At 42.7% G+C, this 14,008-nt stretch overlaps 2 protein-coding genes across 2 annotated transcripts; one reads left to right on the forward strand and one right to left on the reverse strand.

Moving 5' to 3' along the window:
* The first annotated feature begins 4 nt into the window (after positions 1-4).
* LOC135540265 (calcium release-activated calcium channel protein 1-like) lies at positions 5-3,974 on the forward strand. Its single transcript, XM_064966816.1, has 2 exons — positions 5-298; positions 1,919-3,974. Exons 1-2 carry the CDS (start codon positions 185-187, stop codon positions 2,471-2,473), a joined length of 669 nt encoding a protein of 222 aa, XP_064822888.1. The 5' UTR covers positions 5-184; the 3' UTR covers positions 2,474-3,974.
* LOC135540269 (rho-related GTP-binding protein RhoF-like) lies at positions 1,657-6,373 on the reverse strand. The gene is made up of 5 exons (XM_064966828.1): positions 6,061-6,373; positions 5,671-5,758; positions 5,027-5,161; positions 3,992-4,453; positions 1,657-2,469 (listed from the first exon to the last, which is right to left on the reverse strand). The coding sequence occupies exons 2-4, from the start codon at positions 5,680-5,682 to the stop codon at positions 4,364-4,366; spliced, it is 237 nt and encodes a 78-aa protein (XP_064822900.1). The 5' UTR covers positions 5,683-5,758; positions 6,061-6,373; the 3' UTR covers positions 1,657-2,469; positions 3,992-4,363.
* Between the last annotated feature and the right edge of the window lie 7,635 nt (positions 6,374-14,008).

Raw genomic sequence — 14,008 nt, forward strand, 5'->3', positions numbered from 1 at the left:
GGGTAAAATAATATCTTGTGTTTCCTGAATTAGTTATGGCAACAGTAGCAGAAGGTTAACGTTTATAGAAATAACGTTTTTTTTTCATTAGTTTAGAAGTTCAATTATATGTCAATTCGCATGAGACCGCATCTTGTGTAGAACTACAGGTTGACTGCTTGAAAAGTTATAACGGTAGCCAGCAATGAGTTTGAACGAACACTCTTTGCAAGCTCTGTCATGGAGAAAACTTTACTTGAGTCGAGCAAAGCTGAAGGCTACGAGCAGAACTTCAGCTCTCCTGTCGGGTTTCGCGATGGTGAGTACTGGACTCAGAGATTGGAGAGGATTCTGGCAACTTTGCCAAAATTTAGTTATATGACGCACAATTTCTTGACACATGACACCTACCGGCCTATTTGACTATCTAATAATGTAGCGTTCGTAACCGAGTGGGAAGGTAGTAATTACCAGTTGTAAATACCAATTCAAGTGCTTTGAACTTGTTGAGAAACGCCGATTGGCTAATGTAATGGCCAACAAGCCGTGTCAACCATAAATAAACAGCTATCCATGTCTATAAACAAATTATAGTGTTCAAAAACTATAATTAATAGATTCGTTTTTATAAATAATATTTTGTTGTTAAATATATCTGCTGAAAATGATATCGAGGTCATTCCCTTATTAGGTGAAGTCAGAGGTCAGCATGTGGGAGAAGTCGGAGCTCAGGGATGATGTCTCATTCAAATCAACTGGGAACTTACAGTGCATTCAAGAAAAAGCAAATTGATGGATCATACAAGTCGGAAACTCAGGCATCTTTCTAGACCTGAATGATTTGATCTTGTTTTTAGCATTCAGGACTTTAACCACCCGATTTGTCAAGGCCATTATAAACTGGCTGGTTTGAGTGCTGAATGCTGATTGGCTAACAGCCGTGGTATATCAGACCGTATACAACGGGTATGACAACATTTATTTTTACTGCTCTAATTACATTGGTAACCAGTTTATAATAGTAATAAGGCACCTCGGGGGTTTGTGATATATGGCCAATATACCACGACTAAGGGTTGTAATCCAGATACTCCGCGTTGCGTCATGCTTAAGAATAGACATGGTATATTTAAGCAATAAGGCACAAGGGTTGTGGTATATGGCCAATATACCACGGTTAAGGGCTGTTCTTAAGTACGACGGGAAGCAGAGTGCCTGGATACAACCCTTAACAGTGGCGTATTGGCCATTAATCACAAACCCCAGAGGTGCCTGTTGCTATTATAAACAGGATACCAACATAAATATAATAGTAAATAACTATTTTTGCTTCATACCTGTGGTATATTTTCTAATTTACACATGGCTGGAATGTTGTTTCAGCATCCAGGACCCAAGCTACCTGGTTAATAATGCTGGATAAACCACAACTTTTTGATTGAAAATAACCGTTGGACAGATTTAACGATACAATTAAAAATGTAAAATAAATCTGTATGAAACCGGATACATTGCAATTTGTGACGCATAGATTTGGGGAATAGTTGAATGCAGTGAAATGTCTCTGCAAGTTTAAACCTCTATGCAAGGCCAGATACAACGTAAGGATGCCATTAGTGAGTCAGAGTTCTATCTAAACCTTAACCTACCACAAATTAACTACAGAATATCCTACCGTACCATACAAGCCAATAACATTTAATCTGACAGTCACTCACCCAACAGACAGTTAGACCCAGTACAATTGTCACCTGGCCACACGGGTTAGGCTACATCTTTCTGTACAGCCGGCACCCAACAGAGAAAAACATGGAATTGTCACTTGCAGTGGTTGAGCTATAAAATAGATCATTGTCTCTGTTCAAATTGTTCTGAATCAAATCCTGGTCGTTGCTCTCTCGGTCAGTGTTTCGTGTTAAAATGCCTCTCTGTATTTCAGGTGGCTATGGTGGAGGTGCAGCTGGAGCCAGATCATGTGTATCCCCCAGGGCTGCTGATAGCCTTCAGCGCCTGCACCACTGTCCTAGTGGCAGTGCACCTCTTCGCCCTGATGATCAGCACCTGTATCCTGCCAAACCTGGAGGCCGTCAGCAACGTTCACAACTTGAACTCGGTCAACGAGTCACCCCATGAGCGCATGCACCGCCACATTGAGCTGGCCTGGGCTTTCTCCACTGTTATTGGTACCCTGCTCTTCCTGACCGAGGTGGTTCTGCTGTGCTGGGTCAAGTTCCTGCCCCTCAGGCGCCCAACTGATAATGGCACCATCAGTTCTGGTGAGGCGGCAGCCATTGCCTCCACCTCCATCATGGTGCCATTTGGATTGGTGTTTATCGTCTTCGCTGTGCACTTCTACCGCTCTCTGGTCAGTCACAAAACTGACCGTCAGTTTCAGGAGCTGGAGGAGCTGTCCAATATCACCCGGCTGCAGAACCAGCTGGACCACAGGGCAGAGACGACCAGTCTGCAGCCCTCCTCTGTCCACTTCCCCTAACGGGAATTAGACAGCTGTAAGAAATCTATAATGAAGCTTTTTTTTTATCTATTTGCATGAGCACCATGAGAAAGGATACTTTATATAGTACTATATCATTTCTACAGATGTTTTGTATTGGGATTTGGACTACTCTAGGCCTTTTCTATTTGCTAAAATGGTTGTGGAGAGGTCAGGAGAATTTGCTTTGTATTGTTCATTCGATTGGACTCAAGCAACTTTTTTATTTTATTACTTTGCTGCATGTCTATTGTCTTCCTTATGTGTTCAGAAACAGATCTGAATGTGAGTGTGAAATTTGTAGTTGAATATGTTTGGATATCTTCATTAAATAGATGATATTTGTATTTATATCACAAAGTTTTGTCTATGGCGGCTGGGGAACACTAAAAGTGTGGGATGAACATTTTGTGAAGTAGCTAGAATTATTAATTTACAAATGATAACCGGCCAATTTCCATGAAAGTAAAACTCCTCAGGAGAGTATAACATGTATTAACTGCTGTAATAGTTATGGTGCAAGAGAAGTGCAGAATTTCAGATATTTTTTAGTCAGGTGATCTGTCCATCAGGTTTGGAATATTTATATTTAAACTTTTTTAACTCAACATTATTGATAATTAAAGATTGCTCTGATGGTTTTTTGATAATTTAATGCATTTTAAGCACACTCCTCATACTGTTGTTACATGATAGGTGAACTCTTACACTGTGGTTGTGAAAATATTAGGCTGAAATTTTGTTCTCAACATAATGTACTTCCTTTTAACAATACTGTAAAGCACTGATTGTTTTGCATTTATGTGAAGTCACAAGTAGCTACTTCTAAATTAATTTAAATGGAGGCAAAACTTCAGATCTTTATCGTCAACCTTTGAATGTGATCCAAGTACACATATTACTTTAATAAAATAATGGCATGATTATTTGTGTTTTTTTATTTTATTTTATGCGTCAGTATATTTGATGATGGTTGACGCCTTTTTTAAAACATCCCCTTTAAATGCCATTTGATGTTTTTAAGATGTTCTGTTTGAGGGCTTATTAAGTCCCACTTAATGATGTTTACTCTGACTATACTGCCTTGTGTCTGTTGCCAAATCCAAGGGGTTGAATAGTTTTATAGTCGTATACTGTAAATCTGTTACAATGTACTGAGTCTCCCAAAAGGTAAGTGAATTGGATTGAGAATGCCTAATAAAGAGGTTATCATTAACATTTCTGAAATACATTATACATATTTTGTATGTCATATCTGATTACATTCATTGTCATTAGAAGGACTGGAGTTATTATGCATAACAACCCTAAGCGTACGGAAGAATGAATTCTACAAGCTAATCCAGATTTATGTTGCTTCATTTAATCATTTTTTTTTTAGTTTTTTTTTTTTTACATCTATGAGATGTACTATGTGAATTACTGTTTGAGTCAACCTTCTCTTTTGTATAAATTAAAAGATTTGGATACATCAAAATTAAAAATACAATGGAACCTTCAATTATTATACAATGGTACCTTCAACTTCTTCCTCATGCCTCCTTAACTTTCTAAGACCAAATGTCCCCATTTGTGGTTCTATAACTTGAGGGCGTTGTTCATTTCTATTAAAGAAACACATTTTGACAATGTGTCAAGAATTAGCAGGAAGGAACAACAAAGGAAGTCGGTTAGCAGAAGGGTAAAATGCAGCAACAATATTATAAGAGGAGTCGTAGGGAGAAGTAGTCTGTCATCATCTGTGTTTTCCCTGAGTAGGGCTAGAGTATTGTCTGTATCAGGAGCTCAAGGTGGTGGATAGCATTATCTCTTGGGTCACAGAAGGGCACAGAATCCGTTCCTCTTTGTCTTTCTGGATTTCCTTGTTGCTGCAAGGGCTTGTTTGGTAGCCTATCTGAATATGTCCTCCACATTCTCCTTGTATTTGGCTGAACACTCCAAGTAGAGCTCAGCTTTGATCTTCCTTTTGGTCTCTTCACCCTGCTCAGATTATGAAAAAAGTTGTGATATTCCTAATTGAGAGGCCAAAAAAACAGAAACCTTGTCCTACTACTCTGAGGTAACTCCTGTTGTGGAGTCTGTGACTCTCTGTTTTTATAGCTTACAGTTTATTCTCTGTTAGTCAGTACCTCTTCACTAAATAATGTTCTCTGGGTGTGCGCCAGCTCATGCTGTTTATAAGAAAAAATATTGTATGACAAAAGTTCCCTCTCTGACATGAACTAGTTCTGTTGTCAAAAAGCAATTGGCAGATATATAAATTGAGTCCATGTAAAGGGGTTATTCAGAAATTGAATTACCACTCATAAATGTGGGGATTTGCCTTGTAATTGCTGTCACAAACATATCATCATCAATGCTCTTGATCTTTTGAAAATGTTTTTGTTCAAACACTTCTGATCAGTCTCCCATTCCAATCACACAGCCCTAATTCATCCACATTTTCAATAAACCCAATACTAATTACTTATTATTATGTAAGTGGCATGGCAAATGTACATTCAATGTATATAAGTTATACATAGATAATGTATGGCTATGTATGAAATCTACCTGGATGTATGTGATGGGGTTCTGGCCTGAGGACCACAGTTTCCTTGCCAACGCCTTGTCTTTCCGCAGATCTGTTTTGCATCCTACCAGGATAATGGGCACGCCATGGCAGAAGTGATGCACCTTGGGGTACCACTGAAATATATGTAAACAGAGTTAGATATTATAAACATTCTACGTCATGCATTCTTGTGAGAGTGACTGCATCTACTGTGCAAAAATAATTCACCATGAACCTGATAAATACTTGCTTGAGCAAGTATTCAAATATATTTCTGGTACTGACATATCTTCATATACATACTTGTATATCATATTCATGTATGATATAGCAAAAAAATCACTCTCTTAGGACGTTGGTTACTTAAATCAATGGCAGCCTTATCTGTTATTCCTAAATCTGTTATACCTCTATCTTTCTTTAAAATATAAATGAGTATAATTCTCTCCTGAATTTTACTTAGGCCTATATTAAATTATTAAGATTATTTAGCAACCAGAGGGTGTTTGTTATTGCATTTCTAAGATATCTTTGACATAATAACTTAATAATAGCACAACACGCCCACCAAGACTTGGGATACCTGTTTAGCCTGTTGTAAGTGCACTGGTGCTTTCAAAAGCATGGGTATACAAGACCTTACCTGCAATATCATAGAGATTCAGGCTAAATTTAGCCCCTCTGTACCTCACCTTGGCGACACATTTTTCAAACACAGAGGGAATATATTTCTGAAATGTATAGACAAAAATGTAGTTATATTTCAAGTCCTGTATTTATTTATTTTTATTTCAGATATGATAGCTAAAAGGTTGAAATTAACTTTGCTCTTTTTGTAATTTTCTGTGGATATATACATATTATTTTTGTCACATACAGTCAAGCACTTCTCACTATAATTTGCTTACATGCAGAGTAAAAATAGTGCTGAAAAATGAATAAAAATAGATAGACACTTTTCACTTAATTAAAGCAAGTGTAAAAAGAGAAGAGAAGCAGCCAGATGATGAGCTGGCTTTGTCAATTGTCTTACCTCTGGAAAGTCTTTTTTTTAGTGTAAACCATGAGAAGGGAGGTTTTCTCACATCCACCATCACCTACTATCACAACCTTCAACTCCTCTCGTCGCCTGGTATGCCCACTGCTCATGCCTGACACGTTCTGTGGCATGCCTCTTTCTGAGAAGCTAGATGAAAATGTGGCAAAGAGCCTCCTCTTGTTGAAGAAGATTTGGTTATCTGGATAATGGCCGCAGACACTTGAGATAAGAATAAATGACAACAAACCCTAAGTGAGAAAACTAGCTTAACGTAGTGTGAATAGCTCCTCTTGGTTGAGTACTTACCCCTCCCACGACGGAAAAGTAGGACCTCCCCTTTTCTCTGCCCCACCCCACCCATTTATTAATGAATGGGCACATCACCAATGCCTTATCCAGGAATAGGGTTGGGTAGGTTACTTTCTAAATGTAATCCATTACAGTTACTAGTTACCTGTCCATAATTTGTATCAGTAACGTAACTTTTGGATTACCCAAACTCAGTAATGTAATCTGATTGCATTCAGTTACTTTTCAATTGCTTTCCCCTTAAGAGGCATTAGAAGAAGACCACATGTATTACCAATTGAACGACATCTATTGCAGGATAAATCAATGTTAAAGATTACATAGCTGGCCATATATGGATATTACATTTTACTTAATGGGTTGGTTATGTAGGCTTTTTCTAACCCATCCCTTTCTACTACATATAATAATACAATTATATCTTTACATTAAAAACCTATCAGAATTCCAGTCACCCTGTTTTGGTAAAAAGCTGAGGGATGTGTCTGGAGAAGTTAACCACTCTCAGTGTCACACCCTAATCTGTTTCACCTGTCTTTGTGATTGTCTCCACCTCACTCCAGGTGTCATCCATCTTCCCCATTATCTCCAGTGTATTTATACCTGTGTTCTCTGTTTGTCTGTTGCCAGTTCGTTTTGTTTCATCAAGCCTACCAGCGTTTTTCCCTCTGCTCCTGTCTCTCGATTGTTCCAGTTTCCTAATTTTCCCAGTGTTGACCATTCTGCCTGCCCTGACCCTGCCTGCCGTCCTGTACCTTTGCCCCACCTATCTGGATTACTGACCTCTGCCTGCCCTGACCCTGGCCCTGCTTGCCGTCCTGTACCTTTGCCCAACCTATCTGGATTACTGACCTCTGCCTGCCCTGACTCTGACCCTCCTTGCAGTCCTGTACCTTTGCCAGACCTATCTGGATTACTGACCTCTGCCTGCCCGTGACCTGTTTGTTGACCCCCCTGTTCAATTAATAAACTCTTGTTCCTTAGATGTTGTGGGTCTTACATGAGGCGTGATATTATGAACTGGCCATGACTGACCCAGTGGACTCGGACCAGCTGCACAACACCATCTCCAAAGGAGCCACCATTGGTAGGCATGAGGAATTGCTTTGTGGCCTATTGGTGGGGGTCCACACCTTTGCCGAACACCATGACCGGGCGTTGGACATCTTGCTGGAGCAATTCCGCTGGTTGGCTGGGAGGCAGCCTACTATGATGGTAACCTCATAGCCCCTCAGTAACTCGGCTGTTAGCAGCGCCGCCTCACTGGCCACTCCGCTTTCCCGGGAGCCCCGCTTACCTCCCTGGAATGCCTCAATGGAGAGCCCAATAATAACTCAATAACTCAATAATATCAGGTATTCAAGAATTGAAAGCATTCCAGCCTACGCATCATGCAGTATTTAATGGAGCAATGGCATGCCATGTTTTGATTTTTTTTAAACTCCTTATCTATTTTTTTTTTGTCGGGCATTTCTAGCTCAGTGTGGCCTCATCTTCGAGCTTCAGCCCACCTCCTTCCCCTCGGACCGCTCTAAGATAGCGTACCTTATCACGCTGATGTCCTGGAGGGTGCTCGCCTGAGCTACAGCTGTATGGGAGCAATAGCCGGCCATATGCGTAAGTCTGGAGGAGTTCGTAGGAGAGGTTAAGAAGGTGTTTGAAGCCCCATTTTCTCGAAGAGAGGCTGCCCGGAAGCTACTCCAGCTTCGGCAGGACTCCCGCAGTGTGGCAGACTATGCGATGGATTTCCGCACGTTGGCTGCTGAGTGCCTGGAACCAGGAAGCACTGTTCTACATGTTTCTATATGGAGTCTCGGAGGAGGTCAAGGGCGATCTTGCGGCCCAGGAATTACCAATGGATATCGATTCCCTCGTCACCTTGACCATCAAGATCGATGGGCGACTACGGGAACAACGGAGGGAGAGGAGATTAGATTTGGCTCGCCCGTACAAGGATTCCACCTCGCCTCCGAAGCCTCACGGAAGTCCCCGACGGCCCCATTGCGGAAAGAACCAGAGGCTACCAGAGGTTCCCCTGAGAGTCGCCGAAGACAGCCGAGTCGCCGTTTCACGAGCCTATGCAACTAGGCAGAGCTGGGTTGTTTCCAGCAGAACAGCTACACAGGCTCAACACTAAGAGTTGCCTGTATTGCGGGACTCGTGGTCATTTTGTGTCCTCTTGTTCGTTAAAAGACCAGGCTCAGCTTTAGGAGTGAGTACTCTGGTGGGCCATATTGAGAACTTTTCTGCTTCCCTTAATCGCACTCCATTTCATTCCATTCTGCTGTGGGGAAACCAGTCCAAATCTCTCCAGGTCCTCTGTCGACTCTGGGGCCGATGAGAGCTTTTTGTACACTACCCTGGCGTCCGAGCTGGATATTCCCACTCAGCCCCTCTCCATTCCCATGGACGTTAGAGCGCTGGATGGGTGCTCTATTGGTCGGGTCACCCACAATACCACTCCCATCAACCTATGACTGTCAGGGAACCACAGCAAGACTATTACATTTCTGCTCATTAAGTCTCCTCAGATTTCTGTGGTATTGGGATTCTCCTGGCTCCAGCGACATAATCCTCTCATTAACTGGTCTACTGGGACCATCATAGTCTGGAACCCATTCTGCCACGCCCATTGCCTGAAGTCAGCATAACCTGCCCCGGGACATCTTCCTGGGGGCTCGGAAGTTGCCCTGGACCTCTCCCCCATTCCCATGGAGTACCAGGACCTTCAGGAGGTGTTTAACAAGGCCCGGGCCACTTCGCTTCCACCGCACAGACCATATGACTGCGGGATTGACTTTCTGCCCAGTACTACTCCGCCCTGGGGATGACAGTACTCTCTATCGCGACCAGAGACCAAGGCTATGGAGACCTACATTGGGTACTCCCGAGCTGCAGGATGTATCCGTCCTTCTTCCTCTCTGCCGGCGCAGGATTCTTCTGTGTGGAGAAGAAGCACAAGACCCTGTGCCTGTGCATCGACTGCTGGGGACTCAATAACATAATGGTGAAGAACCGCCACCTGCTACCACTCATCTCCTCGGCCTTTGAGCCGCTCCAGGGGGCCAACATGTTTTCCAAGCTAGGTCTATGGAACGCCTAACACCTGCTGCAGATAGGAGAGGAGGATGAGTGGAAGACCGCTTTCAACACGACCAGCGGCCACTACGAGTATTTTTGTCATGCCATTTGGCCTTACCAATGCCTCTGCTGTGTTCCAGTCTCTGGAAAGTGATGTTCTATGCGACATTGTTACGGATACAGGTATCAAATCAAATCAAATTTTATTTGTCACATACACATGGTTAGCAGATGTTAATGCGAGTGTAGCGAAATGCTTGTGCTTCTAGTTCTGACAATGCAGTAATAATCAACAAGTAATCTAACTAACAATTCCAAAACTACTGTCTTATACACAGTGTAAGGGGATAAAGAATATGTACATAAAGATATATGAATGAGTGATGGTACAGAGCAGCATAGGCAAGATACCGTAGATGGTATCGAGTACAGTATATACATATGAGATGAATATGTAAACAAAGTGGCATAGTTAAAGTGGCTAGTGATACATGCATTACATAAGGATGCAGTAGATGATATAGAGTACAGTATATACGTATACATATGAGATGGATAATGTAGGGTATGTAAACATTATATTAGGTAGCATTGTTTAAAGTGGCTAGTGATATATTTTACATCATTTCCCATCAATTCCCATTATTAAAGTGGCTGGAGTTGAGTCAGTGTGTTGACAGCAGCCACTCAATGTTAGTGATGGCTGTTTAACAGTCTGATGGCCTTGAGATAGAAGCTGTTTTTCAGTCTCTCGGTCCCAGCTTTGATGCACCTGTACTGACCTCGCCTTCTGGATGATAGCGGGGTGAACAGGCAGTTGCTCGGGTGGTTGTTGTCCTTGATGATCTTTATGGCCTTCCTGTAACATCGGGTGGTGTAGGTGTCCTGGAGGGCAGGTAGTTTGCCCCCGGTGATGCGTTGTGCAGACCTCACTACCCTCTGGAGAGCCTTACGGTTGTGGGCGGAGCAGTTGCCGTACCAGGCGGTGATACAGCCCGGCTGATCTTCTTCAACCATTGCCTGTTCCTCACCATCCCTGGTCTCACATATCACTGGACTTTGTCACAAGTCTTCCTCCATCTGATGGCAACACCCCCATCCTGACAGTGGTTGACCTGTTTTCCAAGGCCGCCAACTTCATCCCTCTCCCCAAGCTACCCTCGGCCAAAGAGACGGCCCAGCCGCGCAGCACGTCATCCGGATCCATGGACTCCCGGTGGACATGGTCTCTGATTGGGGTCCTCAGTTCTTGTCCCGGTTTTGGAAGGCGTTCTGCATGCTCATTGGTTCGTCAGCCAGCCTGTTCTCCAGATTCCACCCCCAGTCCAATGGCCATTCACAGCGAGCCAACCAAGGCTTGGAGACGACCCTTTGCTGCCTGGTCTCTGCCAATCCCACCACCTGGAATCAGCAACTGGTGTGGGTCGAATATGCCTGCAACACCCTTCCTTGCTCTGCCACGGGTCTCTCGCCCTTTGAGTGTTCCCTGGGCTATCAGCCTCCGCTCTTCCCTGAGTAAGAGGAAGATGTTGGCGTACCTTTGGCCCAGATGTTTGTCCGCCGCTGAAGAACACCTCCAGGTATCAACGACAAGCAGACCGCCACCGGACCCCGGCTCCCCGGTATCATCTTGGGCAGATGGTATGGCTGTCAACCTGGGATCTGCCCCTCCAAGTGGAGTCTCGCAAACTGTCCCTGAGGTTTAACCGCCCCTTCCCCATCTCCAAGGTCATTAGCCCCTCTGCAGTTCACCTTCTGTTGTCCCGTACTCTCCATATACATCTCACTTTTCATGTGTATAAAATCAAACCCATGTCTCACAGCCCTTTGTCTCCTGTTTACAGACCCACCCCTCTTCCCCGGCTCATCGATGGGCAACCGGCGTATACGGTGAGGCGTCTCCTGAAGGTTTGACCTCAGGGCAGGGGATTCCAGTACCTGGTTGACTGGGATTGGTTATGGCCCGGAGGAGAGGTGCTGGGTCCCCGCTAGGGACAACCTGGACCCAGACCTCATCTCTGAGTTCCAATGCCAGCAGCCCGGTCAGCCAGGTGTGCGCCCAGGTAGGATGCCAGGTTGTGTACCTAGAGGGGATGGTAATGTCACACCCTGATCTGTTTCACCTTGGCTTTGCGATTGTCTCCACCTCCCTCCAGGTGCCGCTCATCTTCCCCATTATCCCCAGTGTTTTTATACCTGTGTTCTCTGTTTGTCTGTTGCCAATTCGTTTTGTCAAGCCTACCAGCATTTTTCCCTCTGCTCCTGTCTCTCAATTGTTCCAGTTTCCTTGTTTTCCCAGTGTTGACCATTCTGCCTGCCCTGAACCTGAGCCTGCCTGCCGTCCTGTACCTTGTTCCACCTATCTGGATTACTGCCATCTGCCTGCCCTTGACCTGTCTGTTGCCTGCCTCTGTTCGATTAATAAACTGTTGTTCCTTCGATGTTGTCTGCATCCGGGTCTTACCTGACGCGTGATACTCAGATTAATAGACAGAGCTATGGATGCAAGGACTGACCGTCCATGATATCAAAATGATTGTTTTAACCATGTTATGAGGATATACAGTGTTTGTTTACATTGACAATGTTTACAAACATTGGAGAAAAATAGACTTGTCTTCGATGGGGTCTCATGGAGTGTGACAGTTGAACTAAGAATCAATGGATATATGGATGTCGCAATTACAGACTTAAGTATATCAAAAGTGTGTGAGTTTTTCCATTAGGCCTTGGATTTTTTTTATAAGCATGAATTAGATTGAACAATAAAAGCCCCACTTTTATTCCACAGGCTGGGATCCGCACGATGTGGCTGTCGCAAGAATGCATTTTCACTGGCTGTCCACTGGTTTCAAAAACAATGATTGATAAGCAGTAGTGTGTTCAAATACACTTTTAGATTTGTGAACAGCTATCCACAACAACCACAATCCATAAAGTGCAAATAGCTCAATGAGAGAGCAGCAGTTCACATCAATGCGCTAGGTAGATATCAATAATACATGATATCCGTATCACAGTAGACTTCACTATTGCAGTCATCCTGATACCCCCAAGCTAAACTTTTAGTCAAATTGGATAAATGTGGATGCTGACAGCATTCGCACCATTGGAAGACATAGCTTGGACTGTAGCCTACAAAAGCCGATTCCTGCTCTTTTCCCTCGATCCATAAAACACATTTGGTGTGTCATCATAGTGGTCTCTGACTTGCAGTCAGACTCGCTCAGGTGGAACAAATTTACATTTGCGCCTTTTTCAATGTTGATTTGAATGTCATTGAGAAAACAAGTGTCCAAGATTTTTTTTCACAAACATCCTTTCTGAATTTAAAAGTAATCCTCAAGTAATCATCTAGTTTTTCAAAAGTATCTGTAATCTGATAACAATACTTTTGCTGGTAACGTAACGGATTACAGTTATCGGTTTTTGTAATCCCTTACTTGTAACAGATTACATGTAATCCGTTACTCACCAACCCTGTCAAGGAACACATGAAAGCAAGAAGAGATACAATCAAAAGAACCTGGAAAGCCCTTGTTCATTAGCTCCAGAACAAAATCAACCTTTTGCAGGAGAGTGAACAAATGGAAATGCTTTAATATGGGTCATGGAAACAGACCCTTTAGTATTATGGCTGTCTGTTGTAATTGGCGCTGTTCCACCCTTTCAAAACAGATTAAATGTATATGCCACCTAGTGGATCAAATGCTAAAGTATGTACATCAATCAGATAGTAGATAATTTATGTCCGAATACTCTGCTTGTTTGTAGAACCCATTTACCGTAGGTAGAATCCAATAATAATTGAATAATTTATATTTTATAAAAATGATTTAATAAAACACAGTGATCAGTAACTGAGGTGGGTGACCTGTACTGTGTTTGTTTTCCTTTCTTTTTGAGGGAACACCTGATGAATGATTGTAGATTTAGGTACTTTCTCCAACAATTCGTCGTCTAGATCCTACACTCTCCATATTTCTATAACTTTACATATAGTAAACCTTTTATATTTTAATGTAGGCCTATTTTATTGACAGAAGCTTGACATTATTTTCTTCAGTTCAAAGTATCGAATGTGCGGAGTGATTAATAAATAGGCTCCCGTCCCCAGTCCCCAATACTGTAAACTGGAAGGAAAAAAGTGCTATGACAACAGGTGCACAATGTAGGTCCGTGGGAGGCAGCTTTCGGTGCAGGTAAGAGAAAATTAGAAATAAAAAACATTGCAACATATTCTCGATTAAAAGAAAAGCGCGATAAACATGTGCTCAAGACTAGCAAAACATGTGAAAGATCACGAATTACAATAACATTGTATTGGTAGCTACAGGTGAATCGCCATCTCTCCATCACCTGTCAGGGCGTGTTTCAATGGCTTGGACCAGATGATAAAATCTCTAACGAGTAGTCAGTCTACCATCACATTTGTGCATTTTATCGTGTCGCATAGAACAATGTTTTTTTGTTTTACATGTTGTTATATAAATATTTTAAACATGGCGTGTAATATAGGCTATTGCGTATGCCGTATGTTCAATAGACCTAC

Source organism: Oncorhynchus masou, chromosome 1, assembly GCF_036934945.1.
Source record: "Oncorhynchus masou masou isolate Uvic2021 chromosome 1, UVic_Omas_1.1, whole genome shotgun sequence".
Taxonomy (NCBI): Eukaryota; Metazoa; Chordata; class Actinopteri; order Salmoniformes; family Salmonidae; genus Oncorhynchus; species Oncorhynchus masou.